The sequence below is a fragment of the Anser cygnoides genome, chromosome 1, assembly GCF_040182565.1.
Source record: "Anser cygnoides isolate HZ-2024a breed goose chromosome 1, Taihu_goose_T2T_genome, whole genome shotgun sequence".
NCBI lineage: Eukaryota > Metazoa > Chordata > Aves > Anseriformes > Anatidae > Anser > Anser cygnoides.
This window is the reverse complement of record NC_089873.1, coordinates 146,942,186-146,957,500: the sequence shown is the minus strand read 5'-3', so window position 1 is coordinate 146,957,500 and position 15,315 is coordinate 146,942,186. Positions and strand designations below refer to the sequence as shown.

The 15,315-nt window shown below is 42.9% G+C and overlaps 1 protein-coding gene across 2 annotated transcripts in view; it reads left to right on the top strand.

Moving 5' to 3' along the window:
- LOC136786312 (tumor necrosis factor receptor superfamily member EDAR-like) overlaps positions 1 to 15,315 on the top strand; it is a 61,531-nt gene that overhangs the window by 20,579 nt on the left and 25,637 nt on the right. For both annotated transcript variants that reach the window (XM_066990489.1, XM_066990488.1), the window contains exon 2: positions 15,172 to 15,240. In XM_066990489.1, the coding sequence (XP_066846590.1) occupies positions 15,172 to 15,240 (69 nt within the window). The remainder of the gene's footprint in view (positions 1 to 15,171; positions 15,241 to 15,315) is intronic.

Sequence of the window (15,315 nt, the reverse complement as noted above, 5' to 3'; positions counted from 1 at the left end):
CAGGTGGCATGCACAGTACTTAGAGAGGCCAATGGATAAAGGAGAGTGGTTTCTTTGCTCTGTTTAAAGCAGAACTGTTTTTGCCAGCCCTCACAACTGGATTCTCTCTTGGCCAGGCAAGTGTGTTTGCCCGTAATACATTCAGTCCTCAAAACGAGACATTAGAATTTGAGGATGAAAGCAGGTTTTTTGTAGTGGAAATATTGCAAAGATGTTCTGCCAGAAAAATATCTTTTTTAGTAACTTGAGCATCCAACTCAAAATAGCAGCTCATGATGTTGGAGTCACTGCTTTCATCCAGCACCACAGTGAAAAGCTTTGAGCTGGCATGGCTCAGCAGTCTGCAGGAGGTACGATGACAGCTTCCTAAGGGTGCAGATTGCTTTTGTTCTCCAGATGAAAACACTCTTACCATGTCAGTCTCAACATCCCCTTCACCAACCTGGCAAAGCAAGGAGCACGCGGAGAATGAGAACATGTTGCTATGGCATCATTGGCAAACAACAAATTTGGTAGAGTTTACTCCAGAAGATAAAAAACCCAGAGCAGTTGTTAGGCACAGAAGGAATGTATTTGCTGGTGCATAAATAGCAGCACTGCAAAACTGATGTATTTCTTACAAATAAATGCAAGTTATTTTCTCACATCTTGGTAGAAATGCTACCACAATTTTAGGGAAGGAGGGAGAAGAACAAGTCAAAGAGCTCACCAGCCTCAAATATCCAGTAGCTTAACAGATGAGAATTTCCAGTTTCTAGATCCCTACCTTACTGCAGGCTCTTTATTCTCATTACAACCTTGTCCTGGGATGTGTAAATAAGACCTTATAAACCCTCCTGTGAAATGCTTCATCCAGGATGGCCAAGGCCTTCATTAAACACTGTGTTCGGTTTTAGACATTCATCTCAAGAAAAATGGGGACAAGATGGATAAAATCTAGGTAGAAGCAATAACAACCAGTACTCTAGAAATCTTGGCTTAATGATGCAAGATTATCCAGTCTTAGGACTGTTTTCCATAAAATGTGACCAACCTGATATGTGATACCAGACTCAAATACCTCGGGGACTACTGCAGAGCAGAAGGAAATAATGTGTTCTTTGTAGTGGATAAGACGAACAGCAGCAGCTTCAAGTGAAGGAAGAGAGATGTGGATTAGAGATGAAGAGAAGCTGCCTCAGACCAAGAATGGGAAACTAGTGGAATAAATGGCTGAGGGCAAACTGGAATCTCTATCACTGGAGGTTCCTGAGACCTGGTTAGATACACCTTTGTTGGTGTGGCAGAGAATGATTTTGTTTTAGCATGAAACAGAAGGGTAGATTAGATAACTTTTTTGAGGTCCCATCTGGTCCTTTTTTTTTTTTTTTCTTTTCATGTTTGGATTATTTGATAACTGTCAAGTCTGTAATAAGCACAGATCTCAGAATCACCATTTCGTTAGCTTGTTTGTTTTCTGACAGGATGCATTTTACTGTACTGATATATAGAATCATCAGTTTAATTCTTTGTAAAATCTAATGGCTTTATACTGCAGTGCTTTTGATACTAGGTGTGTCTTAGAGGTACATAGAGCTTTAAAGAAATTACTGTCGAGAAGATGAAAGGACATCATTTTAACTAGGCTATTTTAACATAACTCATCATCATCATGTTACCTCACCATCACAGTCACTCCTTCAAAAATAAGGGGATGAAGCAGAGGAAAAGTATCCATGCTGGCTTTGAAAAGGAATTTCCATGTTAAAATACTTGGCCACAAATACCATGCACATAAACACAAACTAGGCAGCTGTCAGATGTGATAGAAATGAAATATAGTGAGAATTATGCTTTTTCCATGTTTAGTAATAAAATGTATGAAGGCATAAGATGTGGATGCAACATCCAAAACAGTAAGCGTCTATGATCCAAGTTTTCCAATAAAGGTCCATATGAACTGAAGGAGTGTTTGCAGTATCATCTGAATCCAGGCAAGTTTAATCCAAGGAGAGCATTCAGCCTCTCATTGCTGCAATTATGGTAAGTTCTTAAATGCCAAAATAGTAAATACTTGAATTTACAGCTGTAAGCTATTCTTCTTCTTTCTTATAATCCCGATAGCCATGAATTATCCATTAATTACAAGAAAATATTTTTAATCTTCTTAGAGTTATCTTAGTTTTAGCCAGCTCTGTTTTCTGCCTTGCACTTCTCTTCTGCCTGCAAGGGGAGTGGAGTGACGTACCTCCAACCAGGCACTGTTTCTCCTCTCTGTGACCTGCTGCACTGCTTCCCAGCAGCCTGTCTCCTCTGCCCAGAGCCTGCCATGGCCACAGAGTTTATCTGTTATGTGGCACCTATTTAGGCCATTTCTTTGAGGGTCATCTCAGCTTCCTCCTCTTGCTTCGTAAGTCTCTTCCTTATAAAGCCCAGACATGCTCGTCCAACCCGTGGTGAGGTAAATCTCTGTTCTTGGCCGCAAGGCTCTCAGAGAAAGCCATCCATTGCATGTCCAGCCATGAAAAAAACAAACCAAAACAAAACAAAAACCCACAAAGCACAATGAGACCCTCCTCTTCTACAAGCTCCACAATCCAAGGACTGATGAGTCAGCACAACCTTCCAGCAAGTTCTGCCTCTTCCGAGCTTAGTGGGTTCCTAAATAGCTCTGCTATTCCTGCTCAGCTCTTTTCCAAAACCTGTTTGAGTGTACCCAGGCAGGGACAAGAAGTAGCTCAGGCCATCAGGCAGGGCTACAGTCCCAGCAAAGGTGTCTGATATGTACTTTACATTTCTCTACAGCCTGAAACAAGTAACCAAAAGCACCCGTCTCCTCTCAGAAGGTACAACCATGCCACTGCAAAGATGCTCTGAAGGTCGCAGCGAGGTCCATGGGCAGCCCCAGTCAATATGCCAGAGCAGGCCCCTCTCAGCCAAACAGTTCTCCCTGAGTACAGCTCAGGGCTTTGCTCAGAAAGGCACACTGCCATGAAACGTGCCCAAGGCCCTCCTCTGCTCTGCTGCAATTTCTGTGTTTCACCTACGGTGCCTGCTCTGTGTGCTGGTATCCCTCAGCTACACAGCTTCTCGCTTCAGGACAGAGTATCTGTATTTCTCCCTTCGAGATGGCATGCAACCAGGTAAATTCAAGTAAATTCTTCGCTTTAATTCTTGTCACCGTCCCAAGGAGGTTGGCACAGTGCCGCAGAGCTTTGCCGGGGGAAGCGTGAGCAGCTCTTTGTGTGCTGCCACAGGGCAGACATCACTGCATGAAGCAATCTTCTCCCGTGCCTTCAAGTAGGAACTTGAACATCATCACAAGGATGGTTTAAGACTCATCCTTTTCTCCATCCTGCCTCTCTGCACAGGATGGCTCCAGTTCTGCTTCCTGAAGCCTTGGCGACCTGCGTGGTTCGCTCACAGGAGACTGAGGTTGCCTCCAACCCCACAGGCCCTGTGCCATTCTGTGGGGTCACATAAACCAAGTTCTACCAGGCAGCGATCTCCACAGCAGGCTGTGGGGTGGCCAGCAGGTGGGACTCTACCAACGGGCAACCACAGCCTGTGCTTGGCTCTGCAGCCTTCCATTTTCTCCTCTCCTGTCCCCGGCCTTGGTGTCCTGCTCTGGCCTAAGCCTCCCAGCCTGGATGCCTGCCCTTCATGCCTCCTCCAGCCTTGGGCCTCAACTTTTGCCCTGATTCCTGCTTCCACACAGCTTCATCTCACCCTCCGGCCTTCATTTCTGCTCTATTCAGGAGGTAAGAGCCCTGTCCCACCCAAGCCCAGGTATATGGGTGTGGTAGCACCATGTGGGATTTAACACTGAGGCGGTGCTCAGAATGATTCGAGGCCAAATGGATTCCTCCCACACCTTGGCTGCCCCAGGAGAGCGGGGATACACGCACGTTACCCCCGCGAAGCTGTGTGCGGGGTCCTGACACTGCACAGCTCCTGTTTTCATGTCATTCCAAGCAGCCTGTGAGTGCTGCAGGTCTGCAGTGCACAGACAGGACCCTTGCCATGTTGAAATGCCTTCCAGCAGCAACCACCCATGTTGGCAGGCTATTAAGTTTCTACAGAATTTTGACAAGTCTCCAGAGGAACATCAAACCATCCCAAATCTCCTGAGGGGCTAAGAATTTTTAAAAAAAATGAAGAAGAAAAGAAAAAAAATAAAAGAAAAATCTGACTTCACATGTCATTATTCCCTGCAGCTTTGTAGCTAATTTAGAATCTGTTGATCTTGGTGCCAATAAATAGTTTATCTTTAAACTACCTCTATACTTTCAGGCTTGGTTTCATTCTCAGGTTAGCGTTGATCATTTAGCTAACAATTCAGTGATCTAACAGAGCCTCTAAGAAGAGATATTCACTGTATATATCTGTCGGTGTGTATTTGTTCCGTTAAGCAGAACCTCACATGATAGCTGAATATTTCTTTACAAAAATCTGCCTTCTCGGAAGCAAGCAGTGAGCGCGGCGTTAATATAAGTGCTAATGTGCTGCCCTCCAGTGGAGTCGGGATCTGGTTTAGGAGGTTGAGTTCTGCAAACCTTCACTTGCAGCATGTTTAAAGAAAACACTCATATGGCAAATATGAAGTCACAACATTAAATTAACCACTGGAGGGACAGTGTTAAATCTGTTCAAGAGTGTTTTGTGGAGAGGATAGTTTGCATCTGGCTTTAATTGTGCAGTGCAAAACAATGCTGTCCCAGAGCACCTCCTTTCTCTGCAAGTACTGCAGTCAGAGGGAGCAGAAGGTCGTCAGCTGCTTGTGGATGACACTTCACATTTCAGAGCTTCTGAGGGTAACTATAGGAAGTTCTCATTTTTAAAGAATAGCCAAATCCAAAATGTTTCAAAACCGACCAGATGTTACATGTAACTATTAAGGCAGCTGGAAGGAGCTGTATTTATTCACTACAACATCCCTCATCATCTGGTAGGAAAATGTGGCACCTTCTGGTTTGCACCAGAAATGATTATGTTTATTTGAGCATATTCAATATTTCTGGGAATAACTTTAAACCACTTTTTTCTTTCTTTCTTTTTTTTTTTTCCTTCTCTCACTGGCTCTTTTTCTTCCAGACATTTTAGGACAGTCATTGCTTCCCAGAGGTCCCCTTCTTGTCCTCATTTCATTTTTCCTACATATTGTAAAATCTACAATTGGTTCAAAGTTACATTCACAATCTTAGCTTGCCTGAAGACTCTTTTATCAAAGAGTAGCTTCAGATGAATATAAATTTTAACAATGGGCACAACTAAAAGTTGACGTTGTAGAACTCAAGACCACAAGACCATGATGTTCACCATTGCTTCAGTTTTCTTTGGGTATTACCCTCTTCATTTTCTACATAATGCTTTGCCATGTTTCCATCACACTGCCTCTACATCAGGACAATGCAATGCTTTTAAAACCACATCTTCATGTTTTCTTGTGCTCATATCACTGGAATGAGATGAGGAAATAAATGTGCATGTGGATGATAAAACACTCTTTTTCTGCTCTCAGCATAGTGGAGTTGTAGCACCACAAATCTTCCAACTCAGTCTCTACCAGCACACATTTTCCCTTTTCAGCTCTTCTTCTCCAGCTGGACATCTCTTCCAGCCAGTGCAGATGTGGGCTGGTGGGACACACGGTCATTCATCCTCCCGTGCTCTGCCTTGCTCATTGCCTAGCATGGTTTCAGCGGTCTGCCGTGGGGCTTGCAGAGAGAGGTTGTTTTTATAAAAGTTTTGGATGGTGAGACCCTAATTCTGAAGGTATTCTCTCCCCATCTGTGCTGGGGGTCAGTAGCTCCAGTTGTTTTATTAGTGGTTGGTATTTTGTTGTTTTTTCTTTTCTTTTCTTTTCTTTTCTTTTCTTTTCTTTTCTTTTCTTTTCTTTTCTTTTCTTTTCTTTTCTTTTCTTTTCTTTTCTTTTCTTTTCTTTTCTTTTCTTTTCTTTTCTTTTCTTTTCTTTTCTTTTCTTTTCTTTTCTTTTCTTTTCTTTTCTTTTCTTTTCTTTTCTTTTTTTCTTTTAAGAAATACACCTATGTCTTCTGTAAAATCATAAAAAAAATAAAGATCCTTTAGATGTGCAATACAATATAACCTAGTAGGTAAAAGCAGTCTCCTAAGTAGTCCTTGACATGGTGGCTTTAATTTCTATATGGAGGCAGGTGCCATGGGCAGTCTGGACTTCAATAAAGCATTTGACACTGTTACACATAAAGAACATGGAGCAGGTCCACTAGGTAAAAAACAAGCAAGCAGAAAGCTATGGATGGGTCACGTCAGGAGAGGAATTACTGAACCGAAGGATCCTGCCTACTCTCCAAAATATATAAGGGTATAAGAAGCTGAAAACTGCAATAAAAATTTGCTAGTATTCCAAGCCATAAGGCAATTTTCCTGCTGAAACAGACAAAACTCAAATAAGCTTGTATTTTGCATAGCACTGCTGCTGGTGTTGTCACAAAGTTCTCAGGATTTGCGTGGGATGGGGGCAGTGGGGTGGGGGGAATAGGTTTGCAAAGAAAGTGATCCCTTTTGTTAGACCACTTGATATATCTAGACTAAGTAAACAGCTCTCAGGCCTAGCTCCTTCAGCAGGTCCAAAAACCAGCAGTATAAGCCACGATAGCTGCAAGTTAGAAGCAATCACTCTCAGATCAATCTTATTATGCTAATCAATTCCACCACATGAGAGAGAATGATGGTTAGCACCTGTGGAGTTGGGGGGTTGCTAACTGGGAGGGCAGTGACAGCCTGTCAGCTCCTGCAGAGGGGGGGAAGAACAGGGAGGTGGGGTGGGGGCAGAGAAAAAAAAAAAAAAAAAGAGGTCATTAGCACCTGTGATATATTTTTAAATATGTTATTACATTTCTGGTATTTTGTAATTAACCCAAGTTAATTGCAAGCTCTTGGATGCGCATTTCCAGCCCAGAGGATAACCGGTTTATAAAACCAGCTTGCTCCCTTGGAAGGTTCAGCTTGACATAGCCTAGTAACAGGTTTATCAGATAAGGTACCACTAGGCTTAATGTGCTCCTTAATTAGGAATGTAAACACCTTCATTAGAAAAAAAAAAAGGCCTCAGAGAAATTCTGAAGAGATTTTATGATTATCAACTCGAAAGAGAAAGTATCGCAGAAGAGAAAGCCAATTCTTCTTCACTTTCTAACTGTGCTTCTGTGAAGCAGAGGGATTTGCCTTCACCAGGACATCTTGAGATTTGAGGGTTCCAGCCTGAAGCAGAGATTTGAGGGGCAGCCAGCACCTTCAGGGGCATGTGGGTATAAATAGAAGCATTTGCGTACACGTGCATGCCTGTAAACATGCAGTTTATGTAGCCATGTGTGTAGAGTGGGGCTGTGACTTGGGCTGCTGTTAGACACGGCCGTGCTCGCTCCTCCTGTATGCCTCAGCAGGTTGTAGCTCATAACTACCCCCAAACACAGCCAACGATTTGGCTGCTCCAGCATGTTACCCCTCCTCGTCTTGCACTGGGCCTCATCTTGCGTTTTGGCCTTTAGGCCCCATCCCCTCGCTGTCCCCACAGGTGGGACCCACACCCATGAGCTGTGTGGATGGAGGAGGTTCATGGGGGTTGCTCCACCAGCTCATCCCAGGGCAGTAACCCCCTGCCACCTCGCCCTCGGGCACCTTGTGGCCCCAGCTGCCTGTGTGGCCAATTTTCCTGGCCGAGGGCTCCCCCACCGCTCTCCCTGCTCTCCCCAGTGACAATGGTGGCTTGGGCAGCTTGGGATATAGCTCTGAATTTAAATGCAGCCAGCCTTTGGTTTGCAAAAGCAATAAATTCCCTTCAAACATGGTTATGTAAAAAGTAGAATAATACAAAAAATAATGTTTGTTGGCAGAGTATGTATCCCTTTGTCTGCAAGACAGAGGCCTGTTGACAAACAAGAGGCTTTTCTGGGACTCAGAAATCAAGTACCAAAGTATAAAAGACCACCACCTAATACTGAGTTTGTTATGTTTGCCGAACACAGTGAATTGGCTCCAGTGTTGCTTAATGCACTTGTACTTGAATTTCATGGCTGGGACCATCCCAGTGACATTCTTCTTCATGTGGTGACCTGCTCCTGAGAGGCTCACCCTACGAAAAGCCCACCACTGCTACTCATTGTCCGCCTGAGATGCAGCAATTCGTATGTTTTCATGTAAACCATGGAAAATAAAAACAGAACTCTGTTTTGACCATTCTAACAAATATTCTGTTTTTTAGCTAAGAATGCAAATGTGCTGCAGAGCTAAGAACAGACATTATTTATTGATGGCCACCATAGGGTTTCTATTCTATTTACAATTTCTGTAACTTCTGTTGATGGTCACCGTAGGACTTCAGCTCAATTTCTTCCAGTAAAGTATTTCTAAATGTCTTCTCTTCTGTCCTGTCTATCAACAATTATAGTATAGAAAGGATGTCAGTCTCTGCAGGGTGCTAAAAATCCCCTGCTTCCCAAATATCATCATGTTCTGAGGTGCTCAGCAGCTCACAGGATGGGACCCTGAGGAACGGAAGCAAAGTGTGAGCTCAAATCCTTATCGATCTTTGTAATGAAAGCCAAGGCTCAGGCTGTTCTCATTATGCTATCTGTCATCTAGAAAGCATAAAGCCCTGTAAAAAGGAAAAGATGTTAGGAAAACGTCATCACTGCATCAGTGGTTTGTATTTTCCTAATAGGCTTTTAATTTTTTGCTCCAAAGGGGAAGTAATACATGTCTTAGGAATTAGGGAGAGCTTCTGAATCTAAAGTGAGTTGTTTTCATCCCAGCAATTTCAGCTCACCCCTGAAAGCACGATGCCAAAAGCGAGAGTCCTGTCCCTCAGGCAGGGGCAGGCGGTGAGGCGTCAGGCCCTGTGAGAAGCACAGTGCTGACGCGGCCCTGGGATTACCCAGCAGATAGCGTACAAACGCAGTTCCTCATTACTTCTTGCACTGGAGTTGTTCAATCCCAAAGCATATGTGCTCATCTACAGTCTGTCCCGGTGGTGTCAGATCTGGCCTGCATCCCTCTCCATGGAAAACTCCAGAACCCCCCAGGAGTGCATGGCACAGCCTCTCCCACCTGCCCGCTGCTGGCCTTTCCTACAAGAGCAGCCCAGGCCCTCTGACAAGAAGTGAGCAAGCCAGGAGGAATATGTTATAGCACTTCCCAGCAGGAGGGGCTCAAAATAAAAGGGATGTCTTCATGTAAATCATCTTCAAAAAATTTTGCTTTCAGAGGGGTTGAAAGTGAGCCTCTCCCACTGAGGAAAATCCTCATGGGGGCTGGCCAAAAAAACTCAAGATTTTTTTTCCTCATTACAGACGTGAGGTTTCTGATTTTATTTTTTTTAGTTGTGTGTTAGAACAAATCCCAGATTATTATTGTTTGTTTTTTTTTTAATTATAGAAAACAAAAGAGATCACGTTACTTAGCCTAGGGGTCAGAGCAGCCTTTTGACTTGAGGAAGGTACAGGCCCCTGCTCACATTTTTTGCCCTCATGAGCATTTGCTTGCATAAAATAACACTGACAGGAAAGCCATGGCAGCAACCCAAACATCCAGAGGTCATGAGGGCCTTCTTATTGCTCCATCACGTCCCCACAAAATACCCTCCTTCCAAGCAGGAACACCACTAAAGTGAACTGTGGGTACTCGCACCTAATTTCTGCCCTCATTTCCACAGGCAGGTGAGCTGGATGCACAAAGCAAGCTTAAAAGGGCCTTTCTTTCCCTCTCTCTTTTGCTTTTCTTCCTGCATCACATCATTTCTTTCTTTTTTTTTTCCTGAAAACATTTTTCAGAAAGCTGATGGCCTGTCTACACGAGAACCAACATGTGTCTTTGTGTAAGATGAGAAAACAGCTTTCGATACAGACTTCCAGATGTAGTTTCCAGATAAGCCAGTCTGTGAGGAAACACACAGCTCTTTATTAGTCTTCATTGCCCCCACGTCTTCAGCATGTGGTGCCCCCATTAACAAATCAAGCAATCTTCTATGTCTCCTCTAGTCAACGCAACTACCACTGGAAAAAAAATCTCATTCCTACACCTGAGCAATGAATTATTTTTCTGGTGGAGGTGCCAGATCGCAGAGGCAATTAAAGAGGTATGTGTAGCTTGAGCTCTTGTAGCTTCCTTTTTGATGTTTCAGGTAAAAGGAAGAATAGAGTTGTAGCATTGTAACGCTTTTTACATCTTTCTCTGGGGTTGTTTTTAACATGTATTTGCAAGGTCGAAGTGATATAAAGCAGATATGAGAAACTGTGTAGTTCATCTTGTCCTGCAAATGCTATATTGTTCTGTGCAATATTCTGGTGCTCACAACAATACAAACTGTAACCAAGACTACACAATAGTTTTCTTCATAATCTCCATGTTTTCATTTGCTTATAGTTGTCTAAGTTTATTCTCCTGCCAGGCTTGTGCTGCCATCATTGTCATTCAATGACGGGCTCAGAGATGCCTCTCTCCTCTTGAAAAGAAAATTCAAACCGCATCTTTTTTCGCGAGGCTGGAGCCAAACTAAACTCTGCTGCTGAACTCTGAAACTTATGAGGCCCTGCAGTGAGGATTATATGCTTATCTTAGTTAAGAAGGATTTAGCAGCATCGGGAGCATACAAAGATTATCTACCAAGTGCGTGTGAGAAACTGTGATAATCTGTGAAAAAGGCAGTTCACGAGGTTCCTCTCATAAACGTTGGGAACTCAGGGTAGGCACTGGATTTGTTGGTGGCACCTGTGAAGTTCGTATGGTCTACCCACATTTATTTATACAAGTCCTTTTGTCTAGCGTTCTGCTTCCCAGACAGATATGTCTGTGTGTGTACAGAAATATCAAAATAGCAAAGCTCTCAGAGACAGCTGTTGTGCCTTTCCTCTCACGAAGTCAAGATTTGCATCCTTGAAGTGTACCTGCATCAGTGATGAAACTAAAGAAATGCAGAGACACTAAAAAAAATCCTCTCTGCAACATTAAGAAGCACAGATATCTTTGATCCTTGTGTTCCTTCTCATTTTTTTACAGACTTTTTTTAAAAGACAAAAAATATCTATGATAGGAAATGAGCTTTTACACTGTGTTAACAATGAAGACTCAGAACTAAAATAACAGTTAAGGCTGTCTATCAGAAGTTATGAGTTTTAGCTTAGACCACCAACTACGGTAACCTCAGTGTTTGTGTATTCTGTATATTTACTCCATTTACTCATGGATACTGTAAACCTAGTGGCAGCACTACTTAATTATCTAAGTAAATTAAATTCAAAAGCTGACTACAGCAAATGCTGCTCTTTATCCTTCAGACAGCACGAACGAAGCATTTTCTGCCTGGGGATGTATATATTTATTTATTTATTTATTTGTGTGTACCTGCCAGGCCATGGTAACATGCCGCAAAGACTGCACAGAAGGACCTTTCATCTGGGAAGAGAAATATTTGAGTAACAGGGTCTCAGGCGTCTCTTTTCCTATTGCCCCGGGCCAAACCTGTGCCTCGCAGTCTCCTGGAGAGAAGCTGAGACAGCGAGTCTCTAGCACTTCTTGCTGTGGTTGCCACCGGGAAAATAGTCTTCCTTTTCCTGTCAACTTCTGTGTGTATTCCTAAGTTATTAATGAATATGCCCTGAAAGGCAAATATGGCTGTAATTAGCAACCCCCTCTAGTCATGCTGAGACTTGCTGTGTGTCGCACACCTGATCCACAAAGACCCAAGCTTTGTTTTACACCTCCTCTCCTGACACCCACTTGTCCTCAGCTGAAGCATTGAGTCAGGATGTGCGGAGGGCTTTGCAGATGAGCAGCTGGAAATCCCATACTGCATGGGGGCCATTACGTGGTCCCTCCAAAAATATACTTCCAGCTTCTTCCTGCTGACCACTGCCCACCATCCTATGGGACAGGGTCATTTGTTTTAGTTGAAACATGCAGACTGACATTACTCCACTCTGGTCAAATATTCAGTGCCATAAGCTCAACGCCAATCAGCTGACATATTCTGCAGCAGATATTTACGTGCACATGAAGAAGGACTGAATCTGTAGGACAAAACCAGCACAAAGCGAGGCTTTCCCAAAAATCCTGTATGGTGGAGGTGCAAAGAAGGATTTACTAAATTGTTTCTGTGCACCAGTACACATTTAAATCTGGATTTCCTACACATGCTTTAGTACCAGTAATCAAAAAGATCAGCAGTAGACCAAGACTTCAGCTTTGCTTGCCAAACATTCATAAATAAAGGGTTTTACTGGAGCAGCAAAGCTCTACACAGATGCATGATCTGCTCCTCATCTCCTGAATTAAGAAGTTGCTTAGTATGCCCTGTGTCCGCAGGGGACAGCCCCTGGATTGCTTCAAATCTGGAGCTCGATTTCTGCCCTTTGGGACTACTGAGGCAGCATCCAATGCCAGCATCATGGCAGTCGGTGTGAGACAGCAGACATGTCCCGAGTGGATGCATGGATGCCAAATTTGTGTAAAGCAGTGTTTCCCTCTACCTCTTCCCAGGGCCCGGGGCTCCTCATTTTACTCCTGGAGGCCCCCAGCAGCACTGTGTACCTGGGAATAGGAAGGGAAGGGGCACCTTCTGTAAATTTGTTCAAGAATTCCCCAGAGCTAATTACTTTTAATGGTTAGGGACCATAATAACTGGAGTTTTTTTGTTTGGTTGGTTGGTTGTGCTTTTTTGTTGTTGTTGTTGTTGTTTTTCCTGCTTCTTGGCAGATGCAGGCAGATTGTCCAAGCTTTGCGTGTTTCTACATATGTCAGCTAGGCACAAAAGTGATCTTAGCACTAGAAAATCCCTTGTTGTGCACATGGGATTAATGTGTGGTAGATGATATGGTGTGGGTGTAAATTAAAATGCTTGAAAATTGACATCAAGCCCAAGAGCAGCCTAGCATGTCTTGGTAGATACCAGCAGGTATCATCCCAGCTGAGGGGCTGCCTATGGCCCTACTGCCAGAAACCTCCTGCATCAGACTTTCCCCCCTCCTCCATTACAAAAATAAACATTTTGGTTTTTAACTCTAAAGGAAACAAAAACAAAAATAAAAACAGGGAAAAAAAAGAAACAGATAAAACACACAAACAGAAAATAACATTGTCAGTCTATAGCAACATACTTGAATGGGTGCAGCGGGGGGGAGGGAGGGAGGAAGGGAGAATAATTAATTTTAACGTTTTGGTTTTCCAGTCTGGGAAAAAAAATCTCCCCTAGTGTTCTAATCCGGTCACATTCAGCACTTTGAACTGGCTTTTTCCAGTTAATATTTGCCATATGCTTGACATATTGCCATGTGTAATGACAGAATGCAGGGGGAAAAAATGTATGTTTACACACAAAACATACCCCTACATGTATATTTATATTGAGATAGAAAAATATTTTATGTATGTATGTATAACTTGACACTTTCAACATTTTATGTAAATAAATACCAAATGGATAGAGAAGATTGTATTATACATTAATAGGCTTATACTTCGTTTCCATTTTTCAAATCTGGCCATGATTGCATGTAAGTACCTCAAACAGTAAACATCTGGGTGGCTTGAAAGCAACTGAAGCATGTTTTTACTGTAAGACATGCTTTTACTGTAAAGTTACAGATTCAAACTTCACCACTGAAATTCTGTGTCCAGACCCAATTTATAATAAATGTGATGACTTTGCAATACCAGTGTGGAAACAGCCTTGATAATATTCATTTATGAAGTCTAACAAGCTCTCTTATAATTAGGATTCAGTTTAACAGACATGTGTGTGAAGATTATATTCCTGGAACTTTTCCAAGTAACTATACTGTCATAGCCAAAGCCTTTGTCCAACTTAAATGTTTGACAGTTTATGCAATTGCATGACTATTTTCCATCTCTCACCTCCAGCTTTAGGACAATTTATCTCTGATTCTCTTTTGTTTCTAGGTTTCAAAGTGCAATTTCCTGCAGAAAAGAATATACTTATAATTCAGCTTGTCCACCCACCCACCCACCCGGTTACCTGTCTCAGCTAGCCCAGTTGCTAGAAGGAACATATAAAGCAAGTTCCTAGCTTGATGCCGGCGTGATATAATCTTTGCTTAATCCATTTAGTGTTTAAAAATGTAAATGTTAGTGGCTATCTCAAATTCTACAGTGCTGCTCTAGTGGAGATTGTATGCTTGAAAGTGGCACAAAGCAGCAATTGTACTCTTCTGGGAGCCAAAAAACCTTGCAGTATTTGAGATGTGGAAAATTTAAAAAGCAGTTTACATCTACTAGGACCAAAGTGTTGCAAATGTATCTCAAACATTTGCAATTTGAAGCTGTAAGATCCCTAGGGCATACTATGTGCTGTAACAATACCATTAAATATATTGTATCATGCTAGAGAAACAATTTGTGTTGCTTTTTCCTGTCTCTTTTTATCCCTTAGAAAGAAATCCAGTACATGAATATGCAACATTAGCTCTTATTCAAAGTTATTCATAGAACTGAATTTGAAAAAAAATGAAATAAATTAGCACGTGTGTTTACAATAGAGATCACAGCCTTTATTCCCCCCCAGCCATTGTAATAGCACTTAAAATACAAAGTTCAGCTTCCTCCTTGAGTTAAAGCTCTTAAATCTACAGCTTTGCCTACGAAAAGAAGCCAAGGCTTGTTAGCAAAGGCAGCTCTGGGCTTTCCCAGCAGGTCTGTGGGAGCCAGCGAGGAAGGTGGCTGCCTGTGCCACTCGCTATCAGGTCACTCCCTGGCTCAGCTTTTGGATGCTTCATCTAGATCTTTTCTTGACAAATCTGGTGTGGTGGGGTGAGGACACAAGCCGGGCTGGGCTACTGACCCCCAGCCCTCTTTTATTTAGTGATCATGATGTAGCTCTCGGTACCTCCATAGGAGGACTTCTCCATAAGCCAGCAAATGCCAGGGTTCGTAGCCTCATCTCTGACAAATTTGTATGAAGATTGCAAGGCCAGGCTGCCTCATGCAGTGAGCCTTCTCAGAGAGGCAGGAGATGTGCAGCAGTGTGTGTGTGTGTGTGAGTGCACGTGCACATCTCCCCTCTCTTTGTTTAGACCTCCGTATAGCTCCAGGCATCACTCCCGTTTACCTTTGTTCTGGTGATGAGCCCTTCTGTTCTTGTTTTGGCAACACACACAAATATTTACTGATGTTCATAAACAATCACCAATTCTATCATTTCAGGTAAAATATCAAGAGAACATGGCTCACCTGGGTGAATGTAAATGGACTCACGTGTTCCCTTTTCTGGTGGTAGGTATCCACATGCATGTAGGCATTTCCAGTGCGCAAAGATCACTGGGTTCTGCTCGAGTCTTTGCAAACATC